Source organism: Aspergillus affinis, assembly GCF_023601865.1.
Source record: "Aspergillus affinis strain CMG 70 chromosome Unknown NODE_23_length_327850_cov_86_924445, whole genome shotgun sequence".
Classification (NCBI taxonomy): domain Eukaryota; kingdom Fungi; phylum Ascomycota; class Eurotiomycetes; order Eurotiales; family Aspergillaceae; genus Aspergillus; species Aspergillus affinis.
The window spans coordinates 1-12,101 of NW_026515804.1; the positions used below are offsets into that span (position 1 = coordinate 1).

The following is a 12,101-nucleotide window of genomic DNA, read 5'->3' on the forward strand; positions in this document are numbered from 1 at the left end:
ATGGTTCAAAAGTTATATCTTTTTCAGCTGCCTTTTTAGGCTAGATTGCTTATTATTCTTCATGTATTTAAACCATCGTTTGCAGCTAGATTGAAAGAATCGGACCTTCATCATTCGATATTCCTAAGTGTACATTACTAGCAATTACGCCTAGAGATACGGCCAACAAATAATCACTTCTTCGGTAGACCCACATATTTCTGCCACAGAGACTTACTAGTTTTTCAGCTATAAAAGGGGGCTACAGCTTATAGGTAAATACCTAAGCATAGACGTGATTTTAAAGTGTTAAAGTCTATACTTAATAACAATTGGGTGATATGGAGAATCTATACGATAGTTAGTCCGATAATCTGATAGATATCGGACGATATCTAATGATATCTGTCAAGGTACAGGCTGGCGAGGTGGTAGAGCTGGTGGCAAGCAGGCAGGACAGATAGGCTATAGTTCACAAGGTCTTCTGGATTGCTATAGGGTCAAGCTAAATACGGGTTGATAGACAAGACGGAGCTGACAAGACCAAGCCCCAACAGCCAACAATATATCGCAGGTCCTTAGTGTCAGGAAGATCTAGCTTCCGGGCTTTCGCAAGGGCTTTCTGCCAACATGTAATCCAGGTCTCGATCTTTGATCGTTGCGGTGCCTTAAGGACTGCGTAGTAGCTCTCGAAGACTTCTTGTTCGTATGCCCAGCCCAGTCTGTGGGCTGGACTCGTGCCTGTAGCAAGGCTAGTTCAGCAGTAACATCGTGTTCATCCGCGATCGCGCTTTAGTAGCTGCCGATAGTCTTGACGATGTGCTGTTGGATAGATACCAAGTACCTGCTGCTGATCCCTATTAATCTGAAGATTGCTTCGATTCTTCGTGTGTAGGAATTCCAGCCTGCGAAACTCGTCTGCATTGAGGTTTGCTAGACTAGTTGCATCTGGCTTGATTTGCTGAGGCGTGGGCTCTGCCGGCTTGGCTAGAGCTGATTTAACTTCCTTGGAATGGTTGATGAATTGCCAATCGTTCTGGGCTATTGCAATTATCTAGTGACGCTGATCCATTGTTTCCGATCACCGGGGCGAGGCTGGTCCGGGATGAAGCTTCCGAATCCCTTGAATCCATTGTTGGCGATAACAGCAGTGGAAGTAGGTTTATAGCGTCAAAGATACGGACATCCGTCTGATCAACCTTCTGATCACAACGGCATGCGGCGTGCAATGGGATATAACTGCTTTCAATGAAGCCTAAGGGCAACCCGGGCTCCTAACTGTCATGCTATGAGGATCTATTCATTTGATGAATTGAAGGGTCTTAATTTTATATCTAAAAAAGCGACGAAAGTCGGCTTCTAATACTTATTTTCAGTCATAGGCAGCAGAGACAATCCGTAGGTAGTAGCTGTCTTGCCTTGTGCTAGTGTTGGTCACGCTATGCTTGAATCCGTTCAGGATACCTGATTTTGACAATACTTGAAGAAACCCACACTAGGAGAACAGATTTCAAATAGACGAGCAAGTAAGGTTTGTCTGCGCATAGTCGAAGGCATCCAGATACCCCATCAACTGGACTACAGCGGCGCATACCACCAGGATGTGAAAAATCGAATGGGAGCCGCATAGGTCGAATTTGCCCGGATATTGACTTTCAGGAAACCTGGTCTTTAGAACCATATGTGTTAAGGTCAATTTCTCTCTTATGTGAGAAGTTGGGAGACTTACTGCATAAAACGAAGTCCCAGATAGAAGGCAGCCTGCTTTTGCCATAGTATAGGGGAAAGCTTTTCTCATCATCTGCGACATGCCGAATACATTGAGTCCATGGACCAAGGGAGCAATACCGGACAAGCCAGTCGCCACGAACATCAATGCTCGGAAGAGGCGATATTTTGGGCCCTGGAACTTGGGATGCATTGTCATGAGAATGGTTAAAGTCCCGAAAACTCCAATCTATTAACCGAGGGAAGAAGAGTGTTAGACTCAAGTACCAGGTCTGAGATAAGGAAAAACAAAATTGTGTATATGGATATTAACTAACCATAGACCAGTAGATATTGCGTGGCAAAGGTTCACACCAGAAAATCATGTATATTCCCAATATAAGGTCACCTAGTATGAAGATTACTATACCCAGCATGTCCAGTCGCAGGCAGAAATGTTCCATGTGTTTAGAGTGGTTCATCAAGGTATGGTACGTCGCCGACAATGATAGACACGTGACGGCCGTCAACATAAAGATGGAGAAAGCAATAAAATCGGCGCCAGTGAACCCGGAATATCTGCTAGTAAGGTACTGCTGGATGTACCACTCGCCGAGTAGGAAAAAAATGGCCGGGATGAGGTGGGAATAGATGTTGACTGACTCGTTGTGGATATACGACCAACTGCAGAATGAAGCGTGAGCCGAGCCTGAGATAGGCCGATAGCCACGGAGAATCCATGGGTTGGATTCACGTCGGAACCATTCCGGCATCTCATCGAACGAGAGAAGAACTGGGCGCCCTGCGTTACCAGCCTTGGATGCGGTGTTACTGATGGATCCCATTCCCTCTGGCGACTGCAGGGGCGGAACTCGAAGACGGGGAGCGGATGCCATTTACTGACGTGCCTGATGATAATGTAATGTGGAAAAGCCGGACTTTGAGAGTAAGTAGAAATACAAGATGAAGAAAGGGGTGTCTCTCTTGCTTTGTTTCTTGCACTACTGCCCTTTTATTCGGTTGTTCTTGCTAAGCGCCAGCCTTGTTAGTTGCCCTGTTACAGAGCCCCACATGCAGCAATCAGGCACGACACATTCAACGCCACGATCGTCCAGGAAGAGGGATCAAGAGACGGTCAGGGTATCCCGTAGCCTAGAAATACATGTGGATGATCTCTGGCAACAGCCTGATCCGTATTGGTCTTTTTAGTTTACTTCATGACCCTAGAGCTGTCCACGATCCTGGCACGTGATTGCACCACTCTAACAACCTAGCCATGCTGATTTAATTATTGCTGACCGCACCTTACGCAGCCCCGACGGCTCGCGGGTGTGACAGAACGTGCAGGAACCAACCAGATCAGGTTTTTCAAGCCAGGATATTTAGCCTCAAATTATGCAATTGGTCCTCGCGACAAAAGCGGAGAATCTGTACGTGTCCTGTCCAGCACTGTCACAGGTACTCGTCCGTGTCTGCGCTATTCTCCAAATCTTTCCACCGGAAATTAGCTGACTACGTGTAGTGCGCCTGCTAGTGGCTGTGAGAAATTAGATATATTCTCACTTATCTATATTTTTAGCCTAAGGGGTAACAGAAATTAGTTAACTAAGGTATAAGTAGGCTTAGTAAGTTACTTACACAAAGGTTAAAAAAATACTAATTAAGAGCCTGTCTCTCCTGTAATATATTTATTACTATTTTCTTTAAATAAGTAATCACTTTAATTACCTATAATAATACACGCAATACTAGAAAGTTAACCTCGTACTAAGAATGTAACACTTGCAGGGGAATTGGCGCAGCTAATGTGGGTGGGCTGATCCTTTTCCTGATGGGGTTCAATTGGGTGTGCGGAGTTGATTTCGAGGAGTGCGCAGTTGGGGGTTCGAAGTCGTACCCCAAGTCCCTTCGTCCTTCCCCTCTTCTTCTATTGCTTTCATTTCCTTTTGGTGTGACCGGTCGTATTCCAGCCAATAGGAAATTCGCTGTGCTCCAACTGACACTAGGCACTAAGCCTTCGTCGCGGCTGCCTCGGGTTTGAGGTGGAGGGGCGACTTTACAATGATTTGTGTGTGACACAAAAGTAGCTGGCGCCCAAGTGGGAATGATGGTGAATATCCGGGACCATTCATTAGTTCTGGCACAGGCTCGGCTGGACGGCTGTAACCGCCAGGTTGTAGCGAAGGATCTGTGAGTGTCAGGAAACACACCGCGTTCCTACTGGGCAACTAATTCCTTATATACAGCCGACTACATCGGGGCGCAAAACTTGAAGGAGGAGAGAATCCTAACAGGATTGGAGGCCAAACACGCCAAGTCGTCTTGATGTTGCACAGCCTGATCCGATACAGCCTGGTCTGATCAATACACAGCACACTTCCATTGATCGACCAATGTTCTTCTAGCCAAAGAATTCCAGTGGAATCCTCAAACCTATCAGCTTGGATGCGCAACTATAAATGATAACACTGATTCTTAAAGCCTGCTGCAATCCGTGCTTGGATTATTCGCTCGAAAACGACCACAAAGGTCGGCAAAGCCGGCGTCACTAAGATCACGGAAATGCGAGGCCTGGCTACGGACAGATGCATTTCTGCAGCGCGATAATATTAGCGAAGCTGACCCAGAGAGCGTTACAAGGACTTTGCGCGCATTTGAACATCTTGTTCAAGACGACTCTGATAGAGAGAGAGATTTTGTAGGTATCCTTCATATACAGTAAACCCCAGTGTTTCGGTCTGTTGGCCTCTCATTTCCTGCCTACTAACGATAATTCGCGGAGCAGAGCTTCCAAAAATCCCGACATGAGCGGTATCCGAAGCTTCGCCGCATAATCGAGGATCCGAATCGCTATCCGCATGACGACCCAGACACTGTCATTCGCGTTAGTAAACGGAGACGAGAATGCGACGATACTATTCAGGAACTTTTGCATTTGGACTAGGAGAGAAAGAAGTGCCGAGTTCTGCCTCGTGAAGAGCCAACTCATGAGTCTAATCTCGAAGACCCTGATGCCGAATTTGCCATGCTGATGAGGAGACATCTGGTGTCCTTAGACAATGCGTTGCGAAGACACTGGGTATGCGTTTGCCAGAAGTGCTCAGGGTTAAGCGTGAAATTGTTGCTGCTACGACACAGAAAAGATCTCAAGGCTGAGGCAAGTTTCGAAGTATTTTTCGGCGTGCGATCCGTATCTGCAACTGCATTACAAGAAGCTAAAATTACGGTCAAGTAAGCTCTCGAAGCTTTATGTGCTGACTTTTATTCGCTAACACTGTAGGTACAGAGACCTACATAACAGCACATTGAGGCACTCATCTGAGCCTATAATTAGCAACCTACCTGACTTTGCCCACATATGCCAAAGCGTCACAGAGTCCCTCGATCAGCGAAATTGCTTGCATTTCGCTCTCGAGAATGGGATATTTCAGAGGCTTCGCCCGCAATTAAAGACATTTGGTAGCGACCGTATGTCTCAGACAGTATCCTTGTCGGCATTTTTCAATTGCCAGCAAGAATTACTTTGTGGTAAATCGGTACTGCCACTCAAGGGAAAACGAGTCTTGGCTGTTACACTAGTTTCAGCATTACTTCCCTTCTTAGAGATACCGTGGCTGCAGTTTTCTTTCAATCACTCAAAGATCCAGTTTTTTGAGTTATGGCAGGGCGGAGAACTCCCTAACATTACAAAATCTTTCCTAATACTGGAGCATATTCCAATGATTTTAGCCCGCAGTACAGATACCGGAGACAGCTCTGGCGCCACGAAACACATGGTTCATCCCAACGCCAGTGTACTAGCTCTGGGCATACTTTTGTGCGAGCTTCACTATTGCACACCTGTGGAGCTGATAGCAAAGGACCCGCATGTCGTCAGAAAGGTTAATAATGATTTTTATACCTGTCTCGATAAGCTTCAGACTCTGGAAGACGACGCTGGCGTAGACTACTATCTCGCTACGAAGGCATGCCTTACTGGGGAGTACTATCCCCTTGGACAGCACGCTGACTTCGAGGATGTCAGCGTTCAGCGGCTCTTCTACCAAAACGTCATCAAACGACTTGAGGCCGTAATATTCAAGGCATGAGGTATTCGATTAGAGAACTTGGGTTCATTCGATTCTCGACAGAATGAATTCTGCTGGGGCTCTATCGGTCGAGAAGTTGTCCGCGTCCATACAGGCAAGATCGATTCCTCTAATGCAAACAATACAGCAAGAGCAGATCTGCCTCGTTCAATGTCTGACGCTGCGCCCGTAAGTTATATATCCCTCTACTCAGATATTATGCTACGAATATCGGTACAGCCTTCTTCGGGATCACAAGCTTATAGATACCTCGTCGAGCCGTCAGAGAAGAGCTTGTACTTTTTTGATGTAAGTCACCAGACGGGTCCTGCACAAGAGTGAGGTATTTCCCATTGGCGATAAGACTTCGTCATACTAATGACCTGCTAGGAATTCACTCTCGGAAAAATGGATGAACAATCTGCTGTCCTCGATCTATCCCTATGTTGACCCTGATTTCGACCTTGCCGAACCGGTGCGAATAGCGATTTTGGACTCCGGACTCGACCCTGAAAATCCATTCCTGGTTGAGGATCAGCAACGGGCTAACCCACAAATCAAGGACGCACGAAGTTTTGTATATAGAACAGAACCGCACGACATTCAAGACGAGATCGGACACGGCACTCATGCTCTTGGCCTTCTTCTTAAAGTTGCCCCAGGCGTTGAGATCTATGTCGCCAGAATTGCGCGACGAGAGACTCTGGATCCTAATACCTACGATGACATTGCAAAGGCAAGGCTGTCTCTATACTATAGCATACTTTTTGGACTGACCTAACAACCTGTGCAGGCCATCGATTACGCAGTTAACCAATGGAAAGTGAACATTATATCAATATCATTCGGGATTCGTGAATATCACGAGCTTATAAATACAGCTATATCTAATGGACTGAACAAGCGAACGCTGTTATTCGCGGCAACATCGAATGATGGAGCAAATCTTGGTAGAGCTTTTTCAGCTCAATATCCTAGCGTCTTTTGTATACACTCAACCGATAGAAATGGCAATCCCTCCAATTTTAACCCTACAGCAAGCGAAACGGACGTCAACTTCAGTCTACTTGGGAAGAATGTCTCTTCTTACTGGCCGGCTGGTATAAACGAACACGACCAGACCGTCAATGTTATGTCAGGAATATCGGTCGCAATACCGATCGCCGCTGGCCTTGCCGCAACGGTCCTATCTTTTGTCCGGCAGCAGGATCAGTACATCACTGTAGAAAGCGAAAGGCTGGGACCGTGGCTGAAAAGGGACAATTCCATGGATGCAGTCTTCAAGAGTATAGTTAAACGGAGGCGGGGGGTAGGCTACGACTACATTACATCTCATGTACTCTTCGATAGCGGTTCGACAAGGGAGGATATTTACGGGCAAATCAAAGATATCAAAAGGAATATATACAAATACTAGTAAAAGTCTAGGAATGGCTAACTCAACCTCCAATCACACAAGGTTCATTGATATCTATCTCAGTTGTAGTCCAAGAATCGTTTAGCATAACTAAACGGGAACGCAATATACGTTACCATTCTCGGTCACATCTGGAACAGCTTCAGCAGTCCTGATATTAGCTCCATTTACGTCTTCAACTAAAATACATTCGTCGTTATCTTTTCCCCCGCTAACTGTCATAAATGCGCCCTTATTGTACTCTTCAAGCTTCAGTTTCCGCCCAATCTTGAGTCTTTTCACGCGAAACGCAAATACAAATTCCGACTCGCGATTGGACTGCGTCGCATCATTATTCGTGCTAGTCCAGTGGCCTTTCGGCTCAAAGATCGTGCCCAGCATGTTCACGTCGATGCCGAGGTTCCCCTTGACCGTCGTGCTCTGTAAAGTTGAGTATTTGATCTTGGCGCCCTTGACGAGTTTCATGCCCGTGACGACGAAAAGCTCGCTGACGAGTGCGAACTTCTGCCTGGGCTCTCTCAGCCATGTCTGCACGGCTGGTGCTTTGACGGCCTTTTCCACGTATTCCTGGGTCGGCTCGAACGCCAGCGTCGTTACCGTGTCGAACGCGAACGTATTTGCCGTTTTGTTCGAATGCTCAACGTTTACCTCGGGACCAAGGGGCAGTCCACCAGTAGCCAGTTACAGGAACTGTGCATAGACACCCAAACCGAGCCCTATCTTGGTTGAAACAGTCTTTTTCCAGTCGGTCTCTACGACAAGTAGAAATGCATTAGCGACAGTAACAATGCTCGCTCTGTTTAGAGGGTATTGCGGTGCTAACGTAGAGCGGATTATAGACCCAAGACATAGCGGGCCCGTTGGTAGTAGAGATATGAAATCGGATGTCGGACACAGAAAATATGTCTTGGTAAAGGACATAGCTTCAAGATTCAGGTTCAGATACCGGATTTTCCTTTGGACCGAGTGAAATGATCGAAAGACCAGAAAAAGAGTGTGTTCAGAGAGGCTCGGTTCCTAAAACGTAATCGGCTTATTTTCTAGTGCATATCCACGGCGACAGTAACAATCACTCACGTGCCCCTTGGGTCGAAATCCCGCACGGGCCCTTGCTTCTCATTCCTTCTGTCACACTGCCAGACCGGCCAAGCTCGCAGGCCAATCGAGTCGTGTATGTTGATCTGGCCGCCAGGTAGCGCAGCCGGGCCTCTGATTGCGAGCGGTTAGCGTATTTTAGATTCGCAACCCGGTAGCACCGAAAACACATGCTGTTTTCACATCATCTGACACTTTCAATTTGTGCTATATTTTTATAGCCTCAGTCGAGATTTGCTCACCTAGGACCTTTAGAACGTCCTTTCCATGTAGAGACCAGGATCGGCTTCCTGGATCTTTGCACTCTCAGAAGGTCTCGCGACCGCCCGCACTGCGCCCCTTACCATGGAAAGTCACGAGTGCGCCGAAGACGAGTTTATGGAAGATGTCTTCCTCCAAAATGATCTTAGCCTGATTATCGCAGACCATGCGACACAATGCCAGTCTCTTTTCCACAAGTACATGGTCATGCCGGAAATCGTACCAGACCCTACTATCATGGACGACCAGCTGGCACGTTTTACTCTATAGGCATCAAACATGGATGTTTACGGGCCGCCCAATGTCTCGCTGGACTACAGACTCCGATTCAGTCCCGTGGCTGCAGATATCATACATCAGCTCCTAGATATTATCTACGATACCTTGCTGTCTTGTGAGTACTTTCCGTACCACATTCGGATAGTTTGAAGATCAAGGCTAACGGGAGTCTCGATAACAGTGAAGCCAATCGATGACCGACTACCACAAATCTCGAGCAGGAAGAGACAACGCATTTCAGTACATAACGACTCTAGATTCACGAGGAAATCCGATAACAATACAAACGATTTAGAGAGCGATATCAATCTAGCAGAAGAGAACACTCTGAAGATTACCGAGACAATCGGCGGAACATTGATACGGCTCTTCCGTCTATTCAATGCCGTCCGAAAATCCGCTAAAACCAACCGGGCTCGCAAGATCGAAAGGTACAGAGACGACGAAGAGGCAAACAAGGCAATAGATAAGTTGCGACTCTATACCAAATGCTATATTGAATTCCGATTTCCGGAGGCGCCGGAGGCGCTCCGCTCAGCATTAGTCGAAACCAACGCGCTACGACTTCGACGGCTGTATTATCAGCGCTCCTATAGAAGGCGCATTGACCTAAGTATTCAGAGCCCGGAAAAGACTCCAGCCGTTGTTTAACTCTCCAAAATGACGGTAAATGCGCCAGCTGTACGGTTTGCGCCGAGCGCGCTACTAAAGCCTGCGAGGACCGACACAATGCCGGCTGCTGCGCCAGTGCCAGCAACGAATGCGATTACTGCTCGATAAACTGCCGTTGCGGACTTTTACGTTAAATCTACAACTGAGGTTCCCCGGGCTAAATCTGTTCTCGTGAACGACAAGTTGTCGTTTCTTCCGATACCGCCGACGCAGCAGTGTCCATACTGCGGCATCATTATTGAGTTTAAGAACAGTGCAAGGTCACTACTGTGGCAGTAAACGGGCAATTCCTGTCTTCATAGGAATATGTGGCTAACATTCACCAGAAATCATGTTATTGGAGACCTGGAGCCTTTTATTTGTGTTTTTTCACACTGCCTGGAAGGAGATTACCACGGGCACGGGGCCGGCCCGCTCACATTCGAAACATCGAAAACCTGGGCTAGCCACTTGCAGACTGCTCACGGGCATACATGGAAGTGCAGGGCCCCTTCTCATGATCCAATTGTCTTTGACCAAGAGATCCATTACCAGGAGCATTCCATCAAGGAGCACGGCGTGCCTGAAGCGCACGTTAGGACCCTCAGCAATGCCGCACGGAGGCCAGTCCTCGATAAGGTACTGAAGTGTCCATTTGGCAACGATTTTTAACCCTCGGGAAAGGCCGAATCCAGCACTGTCTTCTCGAGTGAGGCTCTCCAGTCACACGTCGCCGGTTACATAAAGGAAATTGCTCTGCTTATACTGCAAAAACTTCCCAGCGACGATAACGAGAACGCGGAAAACGTCGATAGCGACCAACCGTTCGAAAATGATGGGCCGGGCAGGGCTTTTGGAATTACACGTACATCTATGAACAGCGTACTGGATGACGAGAACCTGGATTTCCAAGACGATGACGCTGAAGCTTCAGATGGCAATTTGGGATACCGCGAAAAGGACATCACTGCACGGGTGACAGAACTCGCCCTAGAGGACAAAGACGACTTGGGGATGACAAAGCTTTACCACGCGATGCAGGCCGGCGATCTGGGCTTAGTTGAGTCTTTGCTTCAGAGCGGCGCAAGTGCAAATTTTAGGGACGAAAATGGCCAAACGCCCCTGCATTACGCTGCGGAGAAGGGCTTCATCGACTGCATAAAAGTCTTGCTTAAACACGGCGCGGATTTACGTATCATTGATAACTCTGGATTTTCCCCGTTTCTCTGGGCTGTGGTGGCCGGGCAAGAAGGCGCCACTGCGGGACTGGTATTTATGGACGCTGATGTCAATTCATTTAGCGCGGATGGAAAGTCTGCGTTTGCTTGGGTAGCTAGTCTGGGATGATCTCCGACTGCTGAAATGCTTGTTAAATACCGTGCCAGCATATCTGATACCCGAAATACGCAGCAGACTCTACCTTTGGAAGAAGCGACAGCTTCTGGCAACCTTATCACTGTTCGATTGCTCCTCGAATGTGGTGAGGATCCGAACCATCGTGATCGCGATAGTTGGTCTGCGATACATTGGGCGGCAGAGGAAGGCCATCTGGAGATTGTGCGTTCGTTGCTGAACGCTGGTGCCAACCCCAATGCTGTTAGCTTTTACGGTACGTTACCGTTGCACTGTACTGCAAATGGAGGGCATATTTCCATTGTGAGCTTGCTCCTCCTACAGCGAGCCGACCCACTCAAGTCAATATGCTACGGCTGGACTGCACTACATTACGCTGCCTTCATGGGGCACTCCCAGGTCATCCAATGCCTCTTAGAAGACGACCGTATACGATCCACTGCCTCTCAGCAGGATAATCACGGCTGGTCCGTTCTTCATTTGGCCATTTACAGTCAAGATCTAGCTACCGTCTATATCCTGCTCGACAAATCCGTCATTGCGGAGCCTCAGACCCTATTCGACAAAAACGGTTTCACTGCAGAAGATTGGCTGGATCGCGGGCCGACAAGCCATTCCCAGAAAGCCACCGGCAACTTAGCGTTCAGCAAGTCGCGCTGTTGCCGGGCCGTTACAAGCCTTCGCCAAGCTGTTACCATGGGTAACGTTCCTATGATCAAACTTCTGTTCAAATTAGGTCATGATATCAATGGCATGAACTCTGGAAGGAGAACTGCGCTCTACTACGCCGCAAAGAAGGGCATGTTTTCTATCATAAATCTGCTTCTTGATCTGGGTGCGGATCCCAACATTATCCCCGCAGGGCGAAAGAACTGGAAAGAATTTATTTCGGCTGATAACGTTTTACTGCGGCTCAACCGAGCAGGATACTGGAAGCGAGATACCGACCCTGAGGTAGAGCGCCAGATTCGTCAGTTACTTAGAGTGCAAAGTCAGCCGTCTGTGCCGAATCAACCAGCCTGGTCCATATCGGATGAGTCGACTCTACAAATGCCAGACCAATCTGTCTCCCATGAGCCGGACCGACAGTTCTCATCTGTTCCAGCTTCGTCTACGCCACCTTCTACAGATCATGCAGCTTCAAGTAAACTGACACACTCGCCGGTGCCTACACACCAAATAAATGACAATAAGCGTAAGGCAAGGTCAGGCCCGACAAATTGGTGGAAACGGCTCATGGGTAGAAGATAGCGACCTCGGTCCTTAAATACGAGAGTGAGGAGCGACAGAAT

The 12,101-nt window shown here is 47.7% G+C and overlaps 4 protein-coding genes across 4 annotated transcripts; 2 read left to right on the forward strand and 2 right to left on the reverse strand.

The window, feature by feature from the left end:
• Window positions 1-1,489: 1,489 nt before the first annotated feature.
• KD926_004879 (hemolysin III family protein) lies at window positions 1,490-2,582 on the reverse strand (the record flags this gene model as incomplete). Its single annotated transcript, XM_053098209.1, has 3 exons — window positions 1,490-1,648; window positions 1,709-1,936; window positions 2,025-2,582. The coding sequence occupies 3 exons, from the start codon at window positions 2,580-2,582 to the stop codon at window positions 1,490-1,492; spliced, it is 945 nt and encodes a 314-aa protein (XP_052957795.1).
• A 2,163-nt stretch (window positions 2,583-4,745) lies between these two features.
• Window positions 4,746-6,534, forward strand: KD926_004880 (intracellular serine protease; the record flags this gene model as incomplete). Its single annotated transcript, XM_053098210.1, has 7 exons — window positions 4,746-4,765; window positions 4,825-4,917; window positions 4,967-5,154; window positions 5,416-5,756; window positions 5,817-5,942; window positions 5,994-6,091; window positions 6,144-6,534. 7 exons carry the CDS (start codon window positions 4,746-4,748, stop codon window positions 6,532-6,534), a joined length of 1,257 nt encoding a protein of 418 aa, XP_052957796.1.
• A 726-nt stretch (window positions 6,535-7,260) lies between these two features.
• Window positions 7,261-8,694, reverse strand: KD926_004881 (uncharacterized protein; the record flags this gene model as incomplete). Its single annotated transcript, XM_053098211.1, has 3 exons — window positions 7,261-7,678; window positions 8,248-8,377; window positions 8,610-8,694. The coding sequence occupies 3 exons, from the start codon at window positions 8,692-8,694 to the stop codon at window positions 7,261-7,263; spliced, it is 633 nt and encodes a 210-aa protein (XP_052957797.1).
• Window positions 8,695-8,805: 111 nt separating this feature from the next.
• Window positions 8,806-12,060, forward strand: KD926_004882 (ankyrin repeat domain-containing protein; the record flags this gene model as incomplete). The annotated part of the gene is made up of 5 exons (XM_053098212.1): window positions 8,806-8,920; window positions 8,987-9,380; window positions 9,804-10,095; window positions 10,141-10,785; window positions 10,867-12,060. The coding sequence occupies 5 exons, from the start codon at window positions 8,806-8,808 to the stop codon at window positions 12,058-12,060; spliced, it is 2,640 nt and encodes an 879-aa protein (XP_052957798.1).
• Window positions 12,061-12,101: the final 41 nt, after the last annotated feature.